This window comes from Hyperoodon ampullatus (genome assembly GCF_949752795.1).
Source record: "Hyperoodon ampullatus genome assembly, chromosome: 1".
NCBI classification, from domain to species: Eukaryota; Metazoa; Chordata; class Mammalia; order Artiodactyla; family Ziphiidae; genus Hyperoodon; species Hyperoodon ampullatus.
In genome coordinates this window covers 90,625,902-90,652,609 of record NC_136914.1, presented here as the reverse complement: position 1 = coordinate 90,652,609, position 26,708 = coordinate 90,625,902, and the positions used below count along the sequence as shown (strand labels likewise).

Here is a 26,708-nt window from a genome sequence, read left to right as displayed (position 1 = left end):
AGGATTGGTATGAATCTCGATGCACTATATTAGCTATGTGACTTCGAGTTTAGTTTCCTTACCTGTAAGATGTGGATAACATGACACCTGCTACAACACAGATGAATTTTGAAGAGACAATGATAAATGAAATAAGCCAGACACTAAAAGATAAATACTATATGATTCCACTTATATGAGGTACCTAGAATAGTCAAATTCATAGACACAGAATGTAGAATGGTCGTTGCCAGGGGCTGGGGGCAGGGAGAATAGGGGAATGGGGAATTACTATTTATACAGAGTTTCAGTTTGTAAAGTTCTAGAGATGGACGGTGGTGATGACTGCATAACAATGTAAATGTATTTATATGCCACTGAACTGTACACTTAAAAATGATTAAAATGGTAATTTTTGTCTTGTATATTTTACCCCAATTGAAAAAAATGGGGATAACAATAACTACAACTCAAAATTGTGCAGATTAAATTATTTAACGTGCATAAAATGCCTTATACAATACTTGGTATATAGAACATGCTTAAACAATAATGATTGTAATATATTTTACCAATCATGTGGCCCTTCTTGGCCAAATTCAATTTTTTAAGAAAGCAAGAAATGCATTATCATGTCTCTAAGTGTTCCCAGCATTGCAATGCTCACATATAGGGGGTCTACGTAGTTTTTCCATTAAAGAAAAAAAAAATGTAAACCCCTGTTAGAAACACTGGAAAACCACTGCTAAGAAGGGAATAAAATGATCATCTAGATGTATAACTTCTGATTCATTTAAAACACACACACACACACACACACACACACACACACACACACACACGAACCACGTTATTTTAAAGTAACATCTCCCTGGTACAGAAGAGTCTAGAAAACAAAACTTCAAGATGTTAATCAGTGAATGACTGCCAAATTATAAGTGGTGCCAATTATACAAATTAAATTGCTTTATAAACTTAGGCTTATCATATTAAATCACAGGCAAATTCTACCAATGGTCCCCTACAAAAAGCATACATAAAACAGAAAGGTCAAGTAATAAAAGCCCATTCTCAGAAGTGAAGGGCTATGAGAGAAAAAAATACAGGAAGAAAAAGCCACAGACTTATCTACCTCTGAGTTAGGGAAGTTTATCCATAAAATTTATTGATGAGAAGTCAGCATGAGTTTAAAGTGTTTTCATAAACTTAAAAGAAAACTGATTTAAAGTAAAATGGATTTAACGGGATACGAGGAACTTATTAGATTTCCAATCTCAAAAACCTTTAAGAAAAGAAGAAATAATCATCTGTCCTGACCAGCTTGAAAATTAAATCAGCTTAAAAACAAGAGGCATGACCGCCTGGTCTCAAAGTCCATTTCTAATTTTATTTTCTATGATTTTATGTTCTGCAAAAGTTCCTAAGGGTCCCACAAAGAGTCAGACAGCTCATGTCTATTTTCCCTAAAATCATTATTCTCAATCTGTTGTCTTCTCTACAGATATAGGGAGTGTATGTCAGCAATAATGAATCTCTCAAAGAAAAAGTAAAAAAAATAATAAAGCAACAAACTTCTAGATACTGACAAATAATTTTAACAAATACTGATTAGATAATACAGTCTTTACACATATATACGCAATACTAAACTCTCATCTACAAAAATGCAGCAGAGTGGATGAATAAACAATCTAAAACTCATTTAGAAAGTATTTCACACATACACCCCCCTTTTGCCCACATGTAAATTCCTTTTCAATTAGCCCAATTCACACTAGGAATGGAGAAAATAATCTGGAGACTTGGAGAGATGGAGAGGTCAGTTCCTAATCCTCCCCCTCAACAATGAATATTTTAAATAGTAACATAAAGATGTTTTATGTATTATATGCATTTGTTTATTCTTTTATATGAGGCTCTTGAGAAATTCTAATAAAAACCATTTAAAAAGGGTCCTTTCTTTGAGACCCACTACTGTTTCTTTCCTCAGTAAAAGTATACCTGTTTTAGGTAAATTTAATGAAGAACATGAGGATTTATGGAAAATTAGACTAAAATTATTTTGTTTTACAAAAACCTGGGAGCCTAAAAGTACAAGTACATGGATGAAAGCACAGAGACACTAAAACTAAATTTAACTAAAAATGTTATATAACTGTAAAAATAAGGACAATATTACAGGAGCTGATTACATGCCAAGGGGCCAAAGGAAGATATAAATGATGTTACTTACCTAATTCAAATTTCAGTTCTAGTACAAAGAAAGTATGTAATAATGATATGGGATCACTTCAAGTTTTTAGACATCTGCTGAAAACCTCACCCTGCACAGAGAACGCCTAAGAAATTCTTGATTTACCCAACAATTAATTTCTCAAAAGGCTTAGGATGAAATGAGAACTGGACCTGTTCTGACCATCACCAACAACAAATTAACTGGGGATGACAAAATGATCAAAATACTGGAAGAAAGAGGCCATTTCATTTTGGAGTTTACAGAAAAATAGAAAAAAAAATTCTAAACACAGACATGCAAACCATTTTTTAGAAAATTTGATCTAAAAACATTCAGAGCACGTTTGATGATAGTAAAGAATTATTTTTAATGGGGAGGGTAAACTGGTAGTGTAGTCATGTTTAAAAAGAGTCCTTATCTTCTACTACAATATTTAGTAATTAAATGATATGATGTTTGAGATGAAATTTGCTTCGAAATAGTCCAGAGGGTTGAGGTTTGAATGGTACAGATGAAACAAGAATGGCATGAGTTGGTAAGTGTTAAAGATGGGTTGTAAGTTAAGTGGAGGTTCATTTTACTGTTCACTCTATTTTTGTATGTTTGAAATTTTTCAAAAAGTTTTTTTTTAAGTTCACTGCAAAGACAGACCACTCTAGAACTAAAATAAAATGGTGATGATAAAGACAAAGCTAACACTTATATATTTAATTTGTGTCAACAACTGTTCTAAACGCTTTACCTATATTACATTTAATTCTATATGGTTGATACAATAATTAACTCTACTTTACAGATAATGAAAACTCTCAAGCACAGAGAGTAAATGGTTGGCAAGGTCATGCAGTTGACAAAGGTAGGAGCAGGGATTTCAACTCGGGCTACCTAGTTCCAGAGTCATGGCTCTTAGCTACAATCTGACTCCCAGGGGCTCCAAAGGCCAATTCAGCACAAGAATAGTGAGTACAAAAAGAGGTCATCAGATAAAGAAATTAATAAAAATGTACACAGGGCTCAGGTCGTTAAAGACAAATGATCAAAAAACAGAATTAGGGAATATAAAATAGCCGAAGGTGAATAACAGTACAAATGTACAAAGAATAACATAAAAATACAGATAATTAGAATTAGGTAAGGGTTGAAAATGTTTAAATATAGTCAGACTAACTGTGTTCCAATCCTAGCTCATCCATATACTTGAGAGACTACAAGCAAATTATTTAACCTAAGCTTTAATTTCATCATCTTTAAAATGGGGATTAATAATAGACTGACCATACTGGGTTATTAAGAAGATGAAATACTGTATATAAAGTGCTTAGCATGTATCTGTCATGTGTTAATGCAATAAATAATTGTTAGCAGGGCTTCCCTGGTGGCGCAGTGGTTGAGAGTCTGCCTGCCAATGCAGGGGACACGGGTTCATGCCCTGGTCTGGGAAGATCCCACATGCCGCGGAGCGGCTAGGCCCGTGAGCTATGGCCGCTGAGCCTGAGCGTCCGGAGCCTGTGCTCTGCAACAGGAGAGGCCACAACAGTGAGAGGCCTGCATACCGAAAAAAAAAAATTGTTAGCAATTATTAAAAATAAAAGAGCAATAAAAATCACACTGAAGGATGTCCACTTTCACCACTTGGACCTAACATGATACTGGATGTTCTACTCAGGGCAATTAGCTGGGAAGATGAAATAAAAGGCATCCAGATTGGAAAAAAGAAGAAGTAAAATTATCTCTATTAGCAGATGACATGATCTTTTATATAAAAAAAACTATTACAACTGATATATGACTTGGGGAAGGCTGCAGGAGACAATGACATCAATATACAAAAATCAACTATATTTCTATAGAGTAGCAATGAAAAATCCAAAAATGAAATTGAGAAAAACAATTCCATTTACAGTGGCATCAAAAAAATAATAAAATGACTGAAAATAAAATTTAAAGAAGAAATGTAACACTTATACACTGAAAATTACAAAACACAGTAGAAAGAAATTAAAGACGTAAATGAATGGAAAGATATCCAAGGATGTTCATGGATTGAAAAAAATCAATATTGTTAAGATCTCAAAAGTTAAGATCCCCAAACTACAGATTCAATACAATCTCTATCAAAATTCCAGTTGCCTTTTATTTTTTGCTGAAATTTACAAGCTGACCCTAAAATTCATATGGAAATACAAGGGTCACTGAATAGCCAAAACAATCTTGAAAAAACCAAAACTGGAAGACTCACTCATTCCAATTTCAAAACCACAGTAATCACACTGGGTAGTACTGGCATAAAGGATAGTCACAGATCAACGGAATAGAATTGTGAGTCCAGAAATAAACCCATACATTTTATGAGGAACTGATTTTTTTTTTGGATTTTTGAATTTTACTTTTTATACAGCAGGTTCTTATTGCTCATCCATTTTATACACATCAGTGCATACAGTCAATCCCAATCTCCCAATTCATCACACCACCACCCGCACCCGCCGCTGCTTTCCCCACTCGTTGTCCATATGTTTCTTCTCTACATCTGTGTTTCAATTTCTGCCCAGCAAACTAGTTCATCTGTACCATTTTTCTAGGTTCCACATATATGCGTTAATATATATTTGTTTTTCTCTTTCTGACTTACTTCACTCTGTATGACAGTCATTAGATTCATCCACGTCTCTACAAATGACCCAATTTCGTTCCTTTTTATGGCTGAATAATATTCCATTGTATATATGTACCACATCTTCTTTATCCATTCATCTGTCGATGGGCATTTAGATTCCTTCCACAACCTGGCTATTGTAAATAGTGCTGCAATGAACATTGGGGTGCATGTGTCTTTTTGAATTATGGTTTTCTCTGGGTATATGCCCAGTAGTGGGATTGCTGGGTCATATGGTAATACTATTTTTAGTTTTTAAGGAACCTCCATAATGTTCTCCATAGTGGCTGTATCAATTTACATTCCCACCAACAGTGCAAAAAGGGTTCCCTTTTCTCTACACCCTCTCCAGCATTTGTTGTTTGTAGATTTTCTGATGATGCCCATTCTAACTGGTGTGAGGTGATACCTCACTGTAGCTTTGATTTGCATTTCTCTAATCATTAGTGATGCTGAGCAGCTTTTCATGGGTTTCTTGGCCATGTGTATGTCTTCTTTGAAGAAATGTCTATTTAGGTCTTCTGCCCATTTTTGGATTGGGTTGTTTGCTTTTTGTAATACTGAGCTGCATGAGCTGTTTATATATTTTGGAGATTAATTCTTTGTCTGTTGATTCGTTTGCAAATATCTTCTCCCATTCTGAGGGCTGTCTTATCGTCTTGTTTGTAGTTACCTTTGCTTGGCAAAAGCTTTTAAGTTTCATTAGGTCCAATTTGTTTACTCAAAAAAAGATCTTGCTATGATTTATGTCAAAGAGTGTTCTTCCTATGTTTTCCTCAAAGAGTTTTATAGTGTCCGGTCTTACATTTAGGTCTCTAATCTATTTTGAGTTTGTTTTTGTGTATGGTGTTAGGGAATGTTCTAATTTCATTCTTTTACACATAGCTGTCCAGTTTTCCCAGCACCACTTATTGAATAGATTGTCTTTTCTCCATTGTATATCCTTGCCTCCTTTGTCATAGATTAGTTGACCATAGGTGCGTGGGTTTATCTCTGGGCTTTCTATCCTGTTCCATTGATCTATACTTCTGAAGTCAAGGAGCCTGATTCCTCCAGCTCTGTTTTTTTCCCTCAAGACTGATTTGGCTATTTGGGGTCTTTTGTGTCTCTACACAAATCTTAAGATTTTTTGTTCTAGTTCTGTAAAAAATGCTATTGGTAATTTGATAGGGATTGCATTGAATCTGTAGATTGCTTTGGGTAGTATAGTCATTTTCACAATATTGATTCTTCCAATCCAAGAACATGGTATATCTCTCCATCTGTTGCTATCATCTTTAATTTCTTTCAACAGTGTCTTATACTCTTCTGCATACAGGTCTTTTGTCTCCCTAGGTAGGTTTATTCCTAGGCATTTTATTCTTTTTGTTGTAATGGTAAATGGGAGTGTTTCCTTAATTTCTCTTTCAGATTATTCATCATTAGTGTATAGGAATGAAAGAGATTTCTGTGCATTAATTTTGTATCCTGTAACTTTACCAAATTCATTGATTAGCTCTAGTAGTTTTCTAGTGGCATCTTTAGGATTCTCTATGTATAGTATCATGTCATCTGCAAACAGTGACAGTTTCACTTCTTCTTTTCCAATTTGTATTCCTTTTATTTCTTTATCTTCACTGATTGCCGTGGCTAGGACTTCCAAAACAATGTTGAATAATAGTGGTGAGAGTGGACATCCTTGTCTTGTTCCTGATCTTAGAGGAAATGCTTTCAGTTTTTCACCATTGAGAATGATGTTCGCTGTGGGTTTGTCGTATATGGCCTTTATTATGTTGAGGTAGGTTCCCTCTATGCCCACTTTCTGGAGAGTTTTTATCATAAGTGGGTGTTGAATTTTGTCAAAAGCTTTTTCTGCATCTCGAGATGATCATATGGTTTTTCTTCTTCAATTTGTTAATATGGTGTATCACATGGATTGATTTGCGTATATTGAAGAATCCTTGCATCCCTGGGATAAATCCCACTTGATCGTGGTGCATGATCTTTTTAATGTGTTGTTGGATTCTGTTTGCCAATATTTTGTTGAGGATTTTTGCATCTATATTCATCAGTGATATTGATCTGTAATTTTCTTTTTTTTGTAGTATCTTTGTCTGGTTTTGGTATCAAGGTGATGGTGACCTCATACAATGAGTTTGGGAGTATTCCTTCCTGTACAATTTTTTGGAAGAGTTTAGAAGGATGGGTGTTAGCTCTTCTCTAAATGTTTGATAGAATTCACCTGTGAAGCCATCTGGTCCTGGACTTTTGTTTGTTGGAAGAGTTTCAATCACAGTTTCAATTTCATTAGTTGTGATTGGTCTGTTTATATTTTCTATTTCATCCTGGTTCAGTCTTGGGAAGTTATACCTTTCTAAGAATTTGTCCATTTCTTCCAGTTTGTCCATTTTATTGGCATAGAGTTGCTTGTAGTAGTCTCTTAGGATACTTTATATTTCTGCAGTGTCTGTTGCAAGTTCTCCTTTTTCATTTCTAATTTTATTGATTTGAGTCCTCTCTCTCTTTTTCTTGATGAGTCTGGCTAACAGTTTATCAATTTTGTTTATCTTCTCAAAGAACCAGCTTTTACTTTTATTGATCTTTGCTATTGTTTTCTTTGTTTCTATTTCATTTATTTCTGCTCTGATCTTTATGATTTCTTTCCTTCTGCTAACTCTGGGTGCTGTTTGTTCTTCTTTCTCTAGTTCCTTTAGGTGTAAGGTTAGATTGTTTGAGATTTTTCTTGTTTCTTGAGGTAGGCTTGTATTGCTATAAACTTCCCTCTTAGAACTGCTTTTGCTGCATCCCATACGTTTTGGTTTGTGTTTTCGTTGTCATTTGTCTCTAGGTATTTTTTGATTTCCTCTTTGATTTCTTCAGTGATCTCTTGGTTATTTAGCAAAGAACTGTTTAGCCTCCATGTGTTTATGTTTTTTACGTTTTTTCCCTGTAATTGATTTCTAATCTCATAGCATTGTGGTCAGAAGCGATGCTTGATATGATTTCAATTTTCTTAAATTTACTGAGGCTTGATTTGTGACCCAAGATGTGATCTATCCTGTAGAACGTTCCATGTGAACTTAAGAAAGCGTAATCTGCTGTTTTTGGATGGAATGTCTTATAAATATCAATTAAATCTATCTGTTCTATTGTGTCATTTAAAGCTTGTGTTTCCTTATTAATTTTCTGTTCTGATGATCTGTCCATTGGTGTAAGTGAGGTGTTAACCCCCGCCCAACCCCGTACTACTGTGTTACTGTCGATTTCCTCTTTCATAGCTGTTAGCAGTTACGTTACGTATTGAGGTGCTCCTATATTGGGTGCATATATATTTATAATTGTTATAACTTCTTCTTGGATTGATCCCTTGATCATTATGTAGTGTCCTTCCCTGTCTCTTGTAACATTCTTTAAAGTCTATTTTATCTGATATGAGGATTGCTACTCCAGCTTTTTTTTGATTTCCATTTGCATGGAATATCTTTTCCATCCCTCACTTTCAGTCTGAATGTGTCCCTAGGTCTGAAGTGGATATCTTGTAGACAGCATATATATGGGTCTTGTGTTTGTATCCATTCAGCAATCCTGTGTCTTTTGGTTGGAGCTTTTAATCCGGTCACGTTTAAGGTAATTATCGATATGTATGTTCCTATTACCATTTTCTTAATTGTTTTGGGTTTGTTTTTGTAGGCCCTTTTCTTCTCTTGTGTTTCCCACTTAGAGAAGTTCCTTCAGCATTTGTTGTAGAGCTGGTTTGGTGGTGCTGATTTCTATTAGCTTTTGCTTGTCTGTAAAGCTTTTGATTTCTCCAATGAATCTGAATGAGATCCTTGCCATGTAGATTAATCTTGGTTGTAGGTTCTTCCCTTTCATCACTTTAAGTATATCATGCCACTCCCTTCTGGTTTGTAGAGTTTCTGCTGAGATATCAGCTGTTAACCTTATGGGAGTTCCCTTGTATGTTACCTGTCGTTTTTCCCTTTCTGCTTTCAAAATTTTTTCTTTGTCTTCTATTTTTGCCAATTTGATTACTATGTGTCTCGGTGTGTTTCTCCTTGTGTTTATCCTGTATGGGACTCTGTGCGTCCTGGACTTGAGTGGCTATTTCTTTTCCCACGTTGGGGAAGTTTTCGACTATAATCTCTTCAAATATTTTCTTGGGTCCTTTCTCTCTTCTCCTTCTGGGACCCCTATAATGAGAATGTTGTTGCGTTTAATGTTACCCCAGAGGTCTCTTAGGCTGTCTTCATTTCTTTTCATTATTTTTTCTGTATTCTGTTCCACAGAAGTGAATTCCACCATTCTGTCTTCCAGGTCATTTATCTGTTCTTCTGCCTCAGTTATTCTGCCATTGATTCCTTCTAGTGTATATTTCATTTCAGTTATTGTATTGTTCATCTCTGTTTGTTTGTTAATTCTTCTAGGTCTTTGTTAAACATTTCTTGCATCTTCTCGATCTTTGCCTCCATTCTTTTTCCGAGGTCCTGGATCATCTTCACTATCGTTATTCTGAATTCTTTTTCTGGAAGGTTGCCTATCTCCACTTCATTTAGCTATTTTTCTGAGGTTTTATCTTGTTCCTTCATCTGGTACAAAGTCCTCTGCCTTTTCATTTTGTCTATCTTTCTGTGAATGTGGTTTTCCTTCCACAGGCTGCAGAATTGTAGTTCTTCTTGCTTCTGCTGTCTGCTCTCTGGTGGATGAGGCTATCTAAGAGGCTTGTTTCCTGATGGGAGGGACTGGTGGTGGGAAGAGCTGGGTGTTGCTCTGGTGGGCAGAGCTCAGTAAAACTTTAATCCAATTGTCTGCTGATGGGTGGGGCTGGGTTCCCTCCCTGTTGGTTGTTTGGCCTGAGGTGACCGAACACTGGAGCGTACCTGGGCTGTTTGGTGGGGCTAATGGCGGACTCTGGGAGGGCTCACGCCAAGGAGTACTTCCCAGGACTTCTGCTGCCAGTGTCCTTGTCCTCACGGTGACACACAGCCACCCCCCGCCTCTGCAGGAGACCCTCCAACACTAGCAGGTAGGTCTGGTTCAGTCTCCTATGGGGTCACTGCTCCTTCCCCTGCATCCCGATGTGCACACTACTTTGTGTATGCCCTCCAAGCGTGGAGTCTCTGTTTCCCCCAGTCCTGTCAAAGTCCCGCAGTCAAATCTCACTAGTCTTCAAAGTCTGATTCTCTAGGAATTCCTCCTCCCATTGCCGGACCCCCAGGTTGGGAAGCCTGACGTGGGGCTCAGAACCTGCACTCCAGTGGGTGGACTTCTGTGGTATAAGTGTTCTCCAGTTTGTGAGTCACCCACCCAGCAGTTAAGGAATTTGATTTTATTGTGATTGCGCCCCTCGTACCATCTCATTGTGGCTTCTCCATTGTCTTTGGATGTGGGGTATCTTTTTTTGGTGAGTTCCAGTGCCTTCCTGTCAATGGTTGTTCAGCAGTTAGTTGTGATTCGGTGTTCTAGCAAGAGGTAGTGAGAGCACGTCCTTCTACTCCACCATCTGAACCAATCTCTGAGCAACTGATTTTTGACAAGGGTACAGAGACAATTTAACAGAACAGAAAAGTCTTCTCAACAAATGGTACAGGGACAACTGGATATCCACATGCAAAATAAATGACACTGGACTCCTACTTCACACCATATAAAAACTCAGAATGAATCAAAGCAAGTGTTGGCAAGGATATGGAAAAACTGGAACTCTTGTATAATGCTGGTTGGAATGTTCAACGGTGCAGCTGCTATGGAAAACAGTATGGTGGCTCCTCAAAAAATTAAACATAGATTACCATTTGATCCAAAAATTCCACTTCTGGGTATATACCCACAAGAAGTGAAAGCAAGGACTTGAACAGATTATTTGTAGGTTCCCATTCACAGCAGCATTATTCACAACAGCCAAGAAATGGAGGCAATCCAAGTATCCACCAACAGATGAAAGGATAAAGAAAATGTGTTATATATTATAACAGAATATTATTCAGTCTTCAAAAAGAGAGAAACCATGTCATATGCTACAACATGGATGAACCTTAAGACATTATACTAAATGAAATAAGCTAGTCACAAATAGACAAATTCTACATGATCTACTCATAGGTATCTAAAGGGGTTAAACTCATAGAAACACAGTAGAACACTGCTTGCCAGGAGCAGGGGGAAGGGGAGTTACTCTTCTGTGAGTGTAGAGTTTCAGTCATGAAGGATGGGAGGGTTCTGGGGATCTGTTGCACAACAATGTGCATGTAGTTGACAGTACTGAACTATAAACTTGGAATTTTGGGGAGGCTAAATTGAGGGAAATTGTAGTTCAAATGAGGCAAGGTGATACACAGTAAGCCAAAAGGTAGCTTGAAACAGGTTTAAGTCTACTCTTCCAAATAATGGAAAATAATTGAAATTTTATCACCAAATTATTGTTGATCTGTAATCTGCTGATCTGAAATATCACTATTATGGCAAGCTCAAAAGCCCGGATAAGACAAAATATGATAATTTCTAAAGAGAAAAACAAGCAATGTCTAGAAATTCCAGACCAGACTGATTCCTTGCAAAATTCAAAACTAGGTTAAACAAAATGTTTGTAAAGTTAGAATAGGAAAAACCCAGAAGATTCATCATGAACAAGTCAAACCAAATTAACTGCAATGTCTATGCTGATAAGTTTACCTCAGTGAAGGTAAGAACTCTGTAAGTCACCATATAGCTTAATTATAGCAAGCCACTTGGCAAAATCTTTCATAATATCCATACAGGCAAAATGGCATATGGGCTTGATAATAATAAGTAGTACTAACAGTTACTGAACAACCACTGTGTGAGTTGATTAATGATGTTCATTAATCTGGAGGGAGTCTAGTCAAGCTGCATACTTCAGAGCCCTTTATTCTGTCATTTTAATATTTTTATCAACAACTTAAATGAAAACCCAGTAGGTATGCTTATGAAATATGAAAATGACAAAAAAATTTGGAAGGAACAGATATTAAATGCCTAAATCAAGACTAACAAAATGAAATATAAAAGCCTAATATTCAAGCTAAAAAAAATTCATTACAGAAAACCAGGGTTAGGAAGACTTAGTGTAACAGCCTATGTATAAAACATATGGAGTGTAATTGAAACTACTCACTCACTTTAAGCATAAATAACAGAAATTAAAAGTTAATGAAAGATTTGGTTTCAAAATAATAGCATTTACCTCAAGCAAGACATATCCACCACACACTGTCTGGTCAAATGTCATCTAAAATTATGAGTACAGTTCTGGGTACCACGTTTAATGACAAGGAGCAACCAGAATTCATTAAGAAAAAAATGACCACAGTTGAAAGATCAGAGAATTACATTATCTAAGGAATGATTAAGTAAACTGGGATTGTATTACTCTGAAGAAGAGATGAGAATGCTCAGAGTGTGTGGTGGGGAGGAGTCAGCAGGGTCATGATGGTAGTATTCAAATATCATAAGGGGCCATTCATGTGGAAAAGGAATCAGACTTGGAGAAAGCAAAATATAGTGGAAACAGCATAAGCTATGATGTCATAAAGACCTAGATTCAAATCCTGACTCCATCATTTACCATCTGTTATTTGATGCTTAGAGAGAGAAGTGTCCTTACCTAAAAACTGATACCTACCTCATAAATGGATAAAAATTAAATGCAATTAAGTGTAAAAATGTTTATAAGTTGCCTGGCATAGACTGACACACTGTGATACACAATAAGGTTAGTTCCCTTCTCTAGACTTTTCTGAGTTGTTCTATAAGAGCATTTTTCAAACTGATAATTGGCCATTAATGGGTCACCACATCAGCTCAGTGGGCTGTAACCAGCATTTTTTTCCTAAAGAAACAGAACAGAAAACATTAGCGCTTTACCACATATACCAAGTATAGTTTTGTGAAACTTTTGTTTCAATTATTCATAAACATGTGTGTACTAGGCTATGGTATAAAATGTATTTATCATGAAGCTGGGATTGAGAAAAAAACAAAACAAAAACCGTGAAAGCCACTGCTGTAAATACAATACTGTTTTCTAAGTGTGTTCTAAAGATACTAGTTCCTTGGGAGTGCAAATAAGTTTAGGAAACAAACCATACCACTTAGAGACTTACTATATTCAATACATATTAGCATATTAAAAAAGCCCAGCATTAAAGAAATCTGGTGGGTTTTTTTGGTTGTTGTTGTTGAACCTCGTTTTTCCCAGATATATTTGATCTCAGACCCACAATTATTTTTTTCACACAATATCTACTAACACCTTCAGGACTGGCATTTTGTGGTACACATTTGGGAAAAAACATTCCTCTAGATGAAAACGAAGGAAATGGGTATAAGTTACAGAAAGTAGACTTTCAGCCTGCTAAGAAAAACTCTTGACTCTTTAAATCTTTCTCTCACTGATACTAACACCCACCATCCCTTATAATTTACACTCCATACACATACTCCAAAGCACTTTAAATATGATTTTCAAACTTTCAATTCACACAAATCTTTTCAGAAAAAGCACAGGACATCTATAACATCAAGATATGTAACCAGGATCAAAGTAGTAAGCAGGAACCAATTGGCCAAAAGAAACTTCTGGCATAATATTTTAAAAGATTTGCTTTACCTGAACAAAAACAGTGATCAGAAACCAAAGCAGCAAAAGGCTTAATCAGCTTCTCCAAGGGGAGTCAATGTGTTCTAAGAATACATAGTCTAAAATGGGCTAATGAGTGCAGCTAATCTTCATTATTATTATAAGCATCATTATCATCATCACTTGGAAGAGGCATGTGATATTTAGATGATTCCGACTTCCTTTAAAGTGTATACATACCTAGGATTCCTTTGTAAGGACGTGATTTCACACTAATATGAAAACTGTCACTACCACAGTCAGTTCTAATAATATTTGGTATCACTTGGCAATAAAATAAAGGCTTGACATCATATATTCAAGAGCATCTCTGTAACTCAAACCTTTCTAATTGAGAGTTACAAATATCTCTGACTCTGCTCTAGCAGTTGTCAGAGCATGAAATGCCCTTCCCACTCTTTCTCCACCCTCAGGCTCCAAAACCACCTCTCCTCAAAGTTTGCCCCAACTAGACTATTATTTTCTTCTCAATTTCTGAGCACACTCAGTACTTTTTGTCCCTATCACTCTTTTAAGCAATTCACTGTGTATTTCCTAGCTCATTTCTTTATTCCTCCGTAAAACTTGGCTCCCAACAAGACTATAACTTCCTTAATGAACAGGGATCAACATTTAAGAACCTCCCTCAAGATCCTGAAAGCACTCACTAAATATTTCTTGACTTAAACAACTAGGCTTAAGAGTAATAGTGGCTAGTCTCACAGAGCTTATATACCAGACCCATGCTAAAAGCATACATGGATTATCTCACATAATCTTCACAACTCTACAGAGGTAAGAACTATTATCTTCTCCATCAAACAGAGGAAGAAAATGAGGCTCTGATTAACTTGCCCAAAGCTGTACAGCTACTAAGTAGCAGAGCCAGTACCTGAATCCAGGCAAAGCTCTTAACTACCTCAGTACACTCTGTAAGGGTTGCAGCCCTGCAAAACCGGAGTCTATGAAGGATTTCAACTTCACTAAGTTAGAAGTTTCAGTTTCAACAAAGAGCAGAGATACTTTAGCTAAAAATTAAAACTTTAAAAAAGGATAAATTAAGACAAATTAAGAATTTCCCGTTGACATCTTTATGCAATTACAATAAAACATGAGGGAAACTGCCTCTCATGTCCTTTCTATATATGGAAGTGATATTACGGTGTGGGTCACAATTTTATCAAGAAGTAGCTTATGACAATACAGTTCGGTTTAGATTTTTAAATACGGCTGTTTTTCTCTGCCCCTAGGATGACATGGAAATGAAGGATAGATAACTGTCACTTCACAGCTTCGAAAAATGCCAGACCCAATTCTTGTTTAAAAAATGAGAGCCAGGGCTCTTGTTCCACCCTTGACTCGTCACACAAAGCAGCACCATCCTCTGCCCTCTTCACACAAAGCAAGCTTCACCCTACTACCCAAGGGGGAGTGCTGATCCACACGGTCTCCCCATCGCCGCCAGAAATGTACCCATCTCCCACGGGTCCAAAACACTGACCACTGTCCGGACTTAGATTACCCTGGTCTGCTCCGCGCACCGGGTGACACCTCATCACACCCAAAATGCCCAGGCCGCCATCCGAAAGCCAGTATTTCACACAAAGCTGGATCCCTTCCTACAAAGCAGTTTCCCATCTCCGACTCCTCCCACGGCGAGCAGCCCTTCCTAGGTTGTGCCAGCCCCCAGACCCCAACGGGGTCCCAAGCTCAGAGGGTTCCCAACCCAGAGGAGAACTAGCTACAAAGCCTGTTCCTCTCCCAAGCCTCGAACCCCCAACTCTCGCTGACCGTTCCGCAGCCAAAGCAAGAAAACCACGAATCAGAGAGCGAACCCCGCTACACAAAGCGAGGTGTCTTACCAGGGGACCCTCGGAAGACGCTCTCCGCCCCCGGGCCCGTCCCCGCCCAGCTCCGGCCCGGAGCCCCGCGCTCACCAGCTCTCCTCCTCTTCCTCCCAGCCTGACAGGCGCTCCAGCTCCTCGGGCCGCAGCGGCTCCACCTCGTCCAGCAAGCCGCCCTCGCTCGCTGCCAGCAAGGAGGTGGCGTCCCGCAGCTCCTCGCTACTCGTCCGCCTCGGGCCCGACCCGGCCCCGCAGCCCGACTTGGCGCTGAGGCCCAAGGGGAAGCCCCTAGGGGACGCCGCTCCGGAGGAGAGAGTGGACGCGCCGGCCCGAACCGGGCTGCCAGGCCCAAGGGAGCCGGCGCCCTGCACGGCCCCGGAGCGGCTCCTCAGCTGTTCGTTCTGCTTCTCCAGCTTCTTCACCAGCTCCTGCAGCTTCCGCACCTCCTGGTCCGCGTTCACATTGGAGTTAATGTCCTCCATCCCGGCCCCGCCGCCTCGGCCGCCCGCCACCCGCTCAGACTCACAGCGACAGGGAAAGAGCCGGAGGAAAGAGGCGCCGCCGCCGCTCACTCTAGCCAAGGCGCCGGCATGTATCAGGGCCAGGCCCCACTGCCAGGGTCCCCGCCTGCTCCGGTTCCGACGCGCCGCTGGCCCCAGCCGAGCCGCCTCATCTGCGCCGGCTCCAGAATTGGAGGAGGCGGCGCCAATATCCGGGCTCGGCCGCCATCTTCCCTCTGTCCCTCCGCCCCCCTCAGCCCAGCCCCGTCGATGACCTCAGAGCGTCGGGGAGGTGGACCGGCCGGCAGCGGGCGCTGAGAGGACCCGGCGACTGTCTCGCGGAGGGGCGGGGCCACGGGCGAGGCCTGTGGGGCGGGGCTTAAACCGGAAGGGGCTGCCCGGAGCGTCGGCGGAGGCGGGTCGCTGCCCTGGTGGCTGAGAAGAGCGATTACGGCCGCAGGCGGGGCCCGAGGGGAGTGTGGACTTGGCGGCGGGTGGGGCTAAGGTTGCAAATCGAGACTCTCCCTCAGCCCCGCCTGTTGGCCTTGGATGAGCACCCGCTTCTAGGTCCAGCATCCGAGCCTGTCCTCCCTCCCGGCTGGTTCCCTGGTGGGCGCTCTGCCCGGCTCCGTGGAGAGACAGTTTGCTTCGTCTGTTTGTTCAGCAAATATTTATTCGATGCCTCCTTGAAATAGGAAATTGTCGGGGCTGGCAGGATCCTCAGACCGTCTGTGACCCATTTATTCCTCTGAAAATGAGAAAGCAGAATCGCAATGGTTAAGAGAGGTCTAAGGTCAAAATAATAACCATAAATTGTTAAGTGCCTACTACGGGGAGACACTGTGCTCTTTAAAGGCATTATCTAGAATAGTTTTCCCGACTTCACTGCAGTTTACTGCACAATGGCATGGAAGCGGCGATAGAAAACTGTTCCTCTTTCAACTTTGTCTGTTAATTGATGCAGAATCTGCTCTTTGTATCGTTTTCTTCTGAAAATCTTTTTCATAGTCTTGAAAAAAGTTGTGTATTGAAAGTACTTAATAAACATGTTGACAAATACTGATGAATGCTGAGAGAAGTATGACTAAGAATCTGCCTTCAGTCGCATCCGTTTATAATTCATACTGCTGACAGCAAACAAAACAAAACACCTAAATTCTTTGTTTTGATCACATTCACTGCTCTTGAGTTGTCAGTTGTGAACTACTGGTTTATGTTTGCAGCTTTCCTCTAATTGCCTCCTCCACCCTTTGCTAATAATGATCCCGTCCTATTACATACACCTGGGTGTGGACTCGCATGCCATGTCATACTTGCTTCTACCCTTTAGCCTTCCTGTGCTATATTTTCCTTACTTAGAATGTTCTACCAAATCTGATTCCTTTTCATAAAACTCTGCTAAATTTGATTCCTTTTCTTAAAACTCATGCTCACCCATCTAGGATAATTTTTCCTGACAATTCCACAACGATCTAGTGGCTCTGTTTACTCTAGCATTGCCTGATCAATAGTTTGCAACAGGTGTCTGCACTTTTAAAAATTTTGCTTCTTTTTCTAAATCACTTTCAATTGTTTTTGTCTGTGTACCTGATGAAAAGGGACCATTCATTTTAGTTTTTCATGTCTAGTAGAGTGTCTGACACAGTAGACATCGAATATCTGGTTTGTTGAAAGTTATGAGGAATGTAAATTCTGATAGGTCAAGGACCGGATAGATGGTTATTCATAGCAAAAAAAAAAGCATTGAGTATTTTTGACGTTTGCTGACCTACTATAAATAAGTAGAATATCGGGACTTCCCTGGTGGTCCAGTGCGTTAAGACTCCACGCTCCCAACGCAGGGGGCCCAGTTTCCATCCCTAATCAGGAAACTAGACCCTGCATGCATTCAGCAACTAGGGGTCCGCATGCCCCAACTAAGAAGTCCGCATGCCACAGTGAAGATCCTGCGTGCTGCAACTAAGACCCGGAGCTGCCTAAATAAATAAATAAGTAGAATATTTTCCTAGCTATGCACACCTAGTCAAAGGATATCTTTGCATCACAATAATTGTGTTATCTATATAATGCACATCTAAATATTATTGCTGTCTCTGGCACATCTGAACTAGTCACCAGAGGGTTAAACAACATGGCTGCTTCACGTATAGCACTTTCACTTGCATTTAATAGTTTGTGAAATAGATCCCAGCTAGCCAGGTTCTGTAACAAGAACATTTCAAATATACTCCTTGAAAAGAATAGTTCACATAACATTATGAAGTTCATGGGGGCAAGGAGAGGTTGGTGTAATGTGGAAAAATGAATGGAGCATCAGAACACTGGATGGCAGATCCTAGCTATACCACAAATCTGGTACTTGACTTTAATCTCTGATCCTTACACAGTTCATTCTGGCTCTATATTCAAAATATGCCTGAATACTTCCTAGCACCACCACTGGTACAGCTGTAGTTCAAGTTGCCATCTTCTCTTGTGTAGCTTATTGTGGTATTCTCTTAATGGGCTGTTCCACTTTGCTGCTTACAATCCGTGATGCACAGAGCAACCAGATGATCCTTTGTGTAAGTCAGATCAGGTCACTTCTTTGCTAGGGATCCTCTACTTGATTTCCAACATACTTAAAAATCCCAAATCCTTTCCTTGGCCTAAAACAGTTGATACTTGGCAACTTCTGCAGGTATCTCATTGACTACCCTATTCTTCCCCTCCATCACTCTACTCCAGCCACACTGGCCTTTCTGATGTTCTTCAAACCTGCAAGCATATTTCTACTTTAGGAACTTTGCACTTGTTATTCCCACTATCTAGGGTCAATTCTTCCTCCACACTGTCATATTACTAACTCTCTCCCTTCATTCAGATCTCAACTCAAATATCACCACCTAAGTTCACTATCCTCATTATTATGACCCTCATAAAATAGCATCCCTATCATTCCCCATCCTCTTAGCCTGTTTCATTTTTCCTCAGGCACATCATCTATTTCTTCCTTTGTTTATTGCCTATCTCTCCCCAGTAGAATGTAAACTGTGTGAAAACAGGATTCACTGATGTATCCTTGGTGCCTAGAATAGTGCCTACTGTGTGGTAGGTGTTCAGCAAATGTTGAATGAATGGATGGATTTAGATTGAGTGAATTTCAGATAAATGCGTTTATTATGTCTCAAATCATTAAAGTGGAGATTCCTAATAATGTTGAATGGTTGATTTTCTTAATTATATTTTCCTCTTTCAAAAGAGCAACATGTGGGCTTCCCTGGTGGCACAGTGGTTGAGAGTCCGCCTGCCGATGCAGGGGACACGGGTTCGTGCCCCGGTCCGGGAGGATCCCACATGCTGCGGAGTGGCTGGGCCCGTGAGCCATGGCCGCTGAGCCTGCACGTCCGGAGCCTGTGCTCCGCAACGGGAGAGGCCACAACAGTGAGAGGCCCGCGTACCGCAAAAAAAAAAAAAAAAAAGAGCAACATGTCACACTACATATGTCATCTTCAAAACTAGGTCATTCTCCACATCCTGAATGCCAACAGCCCTTAAGAATTGCTGAGGAGAGAAAGTCTTAGGTTTTCACTGAGACGTATGAGGACAAGAATACTTCCATTCCATCCTAAACCTGTCTTTTCGGGTTAACTACAATTCTCTGGTGACTCAAAAGTGTTAGAGCATGTTTTTTAAAAGTCACTCTAAAATTGACCCTCAGGTAGACATGAGGAGTAAAGCTAGGAGGTGTCTGCAGTATGCACAATTATCCCAACTGGCTCTTCAGGTGTTGTCTTTTTGATAACCTTGCTTTGTTCCTGGACGAAGGAGTTGCTTTTTTTCTAAGCAGGTGTGTCCCTTTCCATAACTTGTTTCTACTTGTATGTTACCTCTTGGTGAAGCTCCCGACAAAGTGGAAAATATTACAGCCACTAAAATTATTTAAGTAAATAAACTATTACTCAATGGCTTAAAGGTATTTAGCAATCCTAAAATCCTAAACAAAGATGTGTGTGTGTGTGTGTGTGTGTGTGTACGGGTGCACACATATGAGCACATGCCCAAAAGGAATTTAGAAATTGCTAGGCACTTACAGAAATATTTGCATTTGTTTAAAAAATGTGCAAATTCTTTGAAGAAAGCTTTACTATCCAGTACATTTATTTTGTCTTCACAGGCACACACTGGACCACTCACTTCCTACATGTTCTGTCTCACCTATTCCTCACCATCATTCTTCCCAAAGATCTACCTCCCTCTATCAAGGGAGGCTCTTCTTTACTGTCTTGGCACATGCAACTTTAAGAAGGAATCTCAAGAACTTTAAAGGCTATGTGTATAAGAAATTCTGAATTGAAATCTTGGGGACAAAAAGAATAGGGGCACAGGATTTGAACCTAGAATTTTTCCAGTCAGCATTGATCTAATCTTAAAGTTATAGGATGCCTCAAAAGTGACCATAATGGCAGGCATCACTTCCTTAAGAAGGTCCTCCGGCCAAGGGTGGCCCCCTATCACACTGTTGGGGGTATGTATTACATTGATGTAAAATGGGAAGGTCCACGATAAGGGCAGAGGTAAACAGGCTCTCAGACTCTTAGAAGGCTGCCGTCTTAACCCCAAATGGAACAATACCTAGTCTCCCACCCTCTTTGTGGTAGCAAGAGGGAAGATAAGATTGTTAAATAAAATTTATGATTTCCTCCTTTCTTTAAGTAGTATATCAGATAGTGAAGTTGGAAAAGTAGAATATGAACCACTTCTGGATATCCATGATGTTCTAGAGAACCTACCATTCAAGGATAGGAGAAAACTTAAGAATCATCTAAATCTCCAAGTTGATACAAATCACAGTAATCTGATCTAAAATTTTAAACATATTATTCTGAGTATTGACTTAGAGATGCTAGAGAGATAATAGGCTATGAACAGAGGCTTGTATTAAGCTAAAGTAAACTAAGTTGTCATAGAGATATTTATACAGTTACTCTTCTATCTAAGAAGTTGTAGAGACTTCCATTCCTGAGTCTATGGGATACTCCTGGAATATTACACAGACAGAAAGACATAATCATCTATTCAATTTGCTGAAGCACATCTAGAAATTTCCTTTCTCATTCATCATCATCCTTATGTAAACAAAGTTATGTGTACCCTGGAAGTGTAATTCTGTAAATATCTAGGTCTTTTTGAATTAGCCCAATAATAATAGTAGCTAACAATTATTGACCACCTTTATGATACGTAATAATTCATTTAAAACTCACAATTGTCCTTTGAGGCAGCAGCTATTAGTATCATCATCTTCATTTTACAAATGAGGAAACTGAGACAGAAATGTTAAATAATCCCAGAATCCCATAGCCAGGAAGTAGTAGAGCTGGTTTTGAACACAGGTGGTAGGACTTCAGAATCCGCACTCATAATCTCCAATAGTTCATGACCAAGATGAGTTCTCCATTGTTCTCCTTACAAGAATATTGATACCTCAGTCAGCTACCATCTGGGGTGGGGATTGGGAGCAAGGGTTATTGCTTTTATGATACCCAACAACTTGATCCTCTTGCTCTAAGAGCAAGTTTGCCAGTTTTGAAGTCTCAGCACCTCTGGGACTCAACACATTGAAACAATCTGTTCCTTAGAGAGGGAAGCAATTCCTTTATCTCTTGCTCAAAAGACTTCCTAGTAGGCCATTTACTCTGATAGTACTCCAGATACTCCAGAGAGTTCAGTGGAAGGGTCCTGAAGACCATGTCCCTCCCACCCCCAGTCAGCAGTTTGCTAAGATGAAGCTTCAGCATCTGAGCTTCTTACTGGAAAGGCTGGTAGACTAGTCCAGCTTGTAGGAGTTTTATGGGGAAGAAGTTAGCAGAAGGAGTCTTTTACCTAGGGCAGTAATATTACCACCACAATCAACAAAGCAGGAAGATTTAAAGGTCAGAATTTAATGGCAGGAGTCCTAGGCCTATACATGAGAGAAGGAAAAATTGAACTGGCCCTGAAACAAGCGAGACAAAAGCAGATATCAAAAGACAAAGTGTAGAGCCAGGGAAACAGATGAGAATAGGAGGAATGGTCTCAACAGTAGATGAGAGGGGTGATTCTCTGCTAAAGCTAAGTGGTTGCAGGCTTTTTAGCAGGTTGTGTGGGCGGAAGAGTTGCATTTAAAGGGCCAGTGATGCTGCTGCCTATCTGGGTTGTGAGTTTCTAGTCTTGGGACACACTGGTAACCAGATATGTTGGACTAGGGCCTGCTCTTCATAGCTCCCTGATGCACAGGAGTCCACCATTGTGTCGATCTGTAAACAGATTCCATCTCCCCAAAGTTCCTGGAAACCAGATAGCTCTCATCTCACATCTGCACTTCAGTCTAGAGAAATGAGGGTAGGGTGTCGGGCAGGGAAGAGATGAGTAGTAGGGCATGGCACAGGTGGTTCCCCTGTTATCAGTGGGTATGGTTTCCTTCAGATAGGGCACCTGCACATGAAGAAGTGGCTCTCAGTTCAAACAGAGCTGCTCTGTCTGTCGGCATGGTTGTCCACTGCAGCATTATGGCAGACTTGTTTCCTCTTTACTACCATCACTATTCTCCCAAATCGATTGTACTTTCACTATTGCTGGTTTTTGCAGCCCCCATCAGTTGATCAGGAGATGTGTCCAGGTATTCAGGCAACCTTCAGTCACACACAGCTGTCAGTTCACAGTTCTGCTTCAGCATCCTCTGGTCCTTCAATAGTGGACCCAAAATATGATGTGATATTTTTGTAAACAACTCTTGAGAAAACCACCGAAATTCTGCTGTGCATTGGCAGCAGGACAGATCATGGTGTTGCTGGCAATGATCCTGGCAGGGAGAGGGCATGTATTCTATGGGATAGCAGGGCAATGTGTATTGCTTTCAAAGATGGGATTGCAGTGTGCGTGGAAGGCGATAAATTTCTCAACTTCTCCACCCAGCAGGATAAAAGAGATGCTTTTCTACTTCTCCACCACAGATGCATTCAGAGCTACATCATAATGTTGCACAAGGTCCCCTCCAAGAGTGGGCATAGCCTATTAGACTCCAGGCAGATAAGACAACTCCTCCTACACTTAAGTCAAAAGGCTGATAAAGGCCACCACCTCCACACAGAAGTGGATGTGCTCCCTGAGCACAATAATGTAGTTGCCAGATCTTCCACATGTAGTAATGGGCTTGGCTCTGGAGCCTTATATTTGGGCAAGAACATTCAGTCATCCCTTGAAGGGTCAGCCCAGCAATTAACCAGCCAGGATTTGTACCATGAGCAGCGAATATGGGCAGGAGCTATGTGAGAAGATCCCTAATGATGGGCTAGAGGGCTCCAGGCTCATATTTATTGGGTCAGTCTAGCTTAAAGCCACAAAGTTCAGACAGTCCTTTCCCTGACTTCTAAACAAATGCTAAATATCACACCATTTTTTCTTATAGTTTCTTAGAATTCTTACATTCAACTATTCAGTTGACATGAGATTTATTCTGGTGGGTTGTGTGAGGCATATCTCTAAATGGACAGTTTTATATGGGGCATTGTTGTATGCTGGATTATACTCTATGTATTTATTCGGTCACTGTTACTAGTTCAAGGTACACTGTTAAGGGCCAGAGATGATAAAGGTCATAAGGACTGTGCTCCTTGCTCCGGAGCAGCTTATTGTCCAATTAAGGGGATGAAATGTACACAAGATAACAATACATACAAAGAACCATGTGAAAAGTGCCATGTGAGCCATATGGACAAGAGAGAATATAAAGGCTTTTTTGGTGTGTTTGTTTATCCTCTGTTTTTTTTTTTTTTTTTTTTGAGAGTATTAAGGGAATAGAAGTGGAGTCTTTCTGCTTGAGATAATAAGAGCTTTCCCAGAAGAAGTGTGATTTCAGATGGGCCTTCAGGGATAGGTAGCTATTTTAATCTTGACTTGTTGGTTGCAAAGAACAGAAAACCATTTGAATAATCTCAATTTAATCTCATCTCACTTGTAAGAATCGATTCCAAAAGGAAACTGGAAAAAATATGAACAGAAATATGCACAAGGCAGTTTACTACTTTTATGCCATTATCTGTAATATCAAAAGACTGAGAGCAACCCCGATGTTATCAAATGGGACTAGTTGAGAAAATCATGAAGCATCCACATAATGGAGGACTAAGCCTCAATAAAAAGGAAAGAGAAAAATATCCATATGTCTCCAAGATAACTTGTTCAGAATGGTGCTTAGTGTCAACATCAGGAGGGATAGAAAAAAATATATATATATGCTTATATATGTACAAAATATACATATAAATTAAAAATAAACAATGGAAGCCTAAACCAAAGATCTATTTTAAAAAATGGTGACCCAATGAGGAGGGAGGAAACAGAGTGAAGGGCATAGAAATTGTGAAATAAACTTCATATTTTATGGCAAGAGAAGAAAAATTTAAACATAAAAAAAATTTTCTCTGCCCTTTGGCCTCCTCTCTCCCCTCACTGTGCACAGTGTATCTGCATTATGCATCAACCACAGCTCCCCATCAGCAGAAATACCTGCTCAACCATAAAGAGCAACATTCTCCTAGCACCAACCAGACAACTCCTTTAAAGATTACATTCCTTCTTGATCTTTTAAAGGGGTCTCAATGATCCACCACTGTGTACTTGCAGATCTGGATTGTGTAAACTGTTGATAATACATCATTTAATGTACAGACTTCTCTCTCAAAAAATTTTCATAACTGTACTTTGACTTCTAGTAGGTGGAACAGTTCTCAGAGCTTTCTGAGGAGCCATTCCCAGGTTATAAACCTCAATTTGGCTCAAATAAAAATTTCCATTACTTTTTTAGATTGATTGATTAATTTTTCATCAACAAAATAGAATTTATCTTGTAACATGGTTTTGACTTTGGAACCATGTAAATATTGACATGTTTAACAAACAAAAAGTAAAATTAAAAAAGGGGAGATATTAAAAAGTTGTATTATACAAAAATAAATTCAAAATGGATTAAAGACCTAAATGTAAGGCCAGACACTATAAAACTCTTAGAGGAAAACATAGGCAGAACACTCTATGACATAAATCACAGCAAAATCCTTTTTGACCCACCTCCTAGAGAAATGGAAATAAAAACAAAAATAAACAAATGGGACCTAATGAAACTTAAAAGCTTCTGCACAGCAAAGAAAACCATAAACAAGATGAAAAGACAACCCTCAGAATGGGAGAAACTATTTTCAAATGAAGCAACTGACAAAGGATTAATCTCCAAAATTTACAAGCAACTCATTCAGCTCAATATCAAAAAAACAAACAACCCAATCCAAAAATGGGCAGAAGACCGAAATAGACATTTCTCCAAAGAAGATATACAGATGACCAACAAACACATGAAAGAATGCTCAACACCACTAGTCATTAAAGAAATGCAAATCAAAACCACAATGAAGTATCACCTCACACCGGTCAGAATGGCCATCATCAAAAAATCTAGAAACAATAAATGCTGGTGAGGGTGTGGAGAAAAGGGAACCCTCTTGCACTGTTGGTGGGAATGTAAATTGTTACAGCCACTATGGAGAACAGTATGGAGGTTTCTTAAAAAACTAAAAATAGAAATATCATATGACCCAGCAATCCCACTACTGGGCATATACCCTGAGAAAACCATAATTCAAAAAGAGTCATGTACCAAAATGTTCATCGCAACTCTATTTACAATAGCCAGGACATGGAAGCAACCTAAGTGTCCATCGACAGATGAATGGATAAAGAAGATGTGGCACATAAATACAATGGAATATTACTCAGCCATAAAAAGAAATGAAATTGAGTTATTTGTAGTGGGGTGGATGGACCTCGAGTCTGTCGTACAGAGTGAAGTAAGTCAGAAAGAGAAAAACAAATACCGTATGCTAACACATATATATGGAATCTAAAAAAAAAAAAAAGGCTCTGAAGAACACAGGGGCAGGACAGGAATAAAGATGCAGATGTAAAAAAAAAAAAGATGCAGGTGTAGAGAATGGACTTGAGGATATGGGGAGGGAGAAGGGTAAGCTGGGAAGAAGTGAGAGAGTGGCATTGACATATATACACTACCAAATGTAAAATAGATAGCTGGTTGAAAGCAGCCACATAGCACAGGGAGATCAGCTCTGTGCTTTGTGACCACCTAGAGGGGTGGGAAAGCGAGGGTGGGAGGGAGACACAAGAGGGAGGGGATATGGGAATATATGTATACGTATAGGTGATTCACTTTGTTATACAGCAGAAACTAACACAACAATGAAAAGGAATTATACTCCAATAAAGATGTTAAAAAATTTTTTAATAATAATAACAGCAAAAAGATAAATTGTATTAGCTACAAGATCAAATTATCTTCCAGTTATCACGTGAGATATTAATATTACAAAATTGCTATCGTATTAAGAAGCAGTCAGAGATGATGAAGCCAAAACATGTAAGAGAAATAAGCATTATAGTTGTGTATCATGTGTGCTCATTTATTTTGAAAAAAAAAAGATTTTTCTGTATATTATAATACTAGTGGTATATGTCAACTATTAAAAAATCTGATGAGTTAAAAAAACATGTTGTATTATAACATCGGAGAGTAGGTAATACAGTGTGGTCAGGCCACTTGAGGAACAGAGTAAGTTTCTTACTACAAAGTAAGAAACCAAGGAAATGTCCTCCATCTCCTTTAATGAGTCATTCATTTATTTATCCAACATATTTATTGAGCACGTACTATGTACCAGGCATTGTTCTAGGCAATGGGTATATAGCAAAAAAATCAGAGGAAAAAGACTTGACTTCAAGGAGCTTACATTTTACTGATGGGTGACAGACAATAAAGACATAATTAAAATGTAGAGTAAGCCATATGATG

At 39.3% G+C, this 26,708-nt stretch overlaps 1 protein-coding gene across 2 annotated transcripts in view; it reads right to left on the bottom strand.

Moving 5' to 3' along the window:
- Window positions 1-15,811, bottom strand: part of SLAIN2 (SLAIN motif family member 2) — a gene marked incomplete at its 5' end in the record, with an annotated part of 71,509 nt that extends 55,698 nt beyond the window's left edge. For both annotated transcript variants that reach the window (XM_079705226.1, XM_079705227.1), the window contains one exon: window positions 15,423-15,811. In XM_079705226.1, the coding sequence (XP_079561352.1) occupies window positions 15,423-15,811 (389 nt within the window). The remainder of the gene's footprint in view (window positions 1-15,422) is intronic.
- Window positions 15,812-26,708: the final 10,897 nt, after the last annotated feature.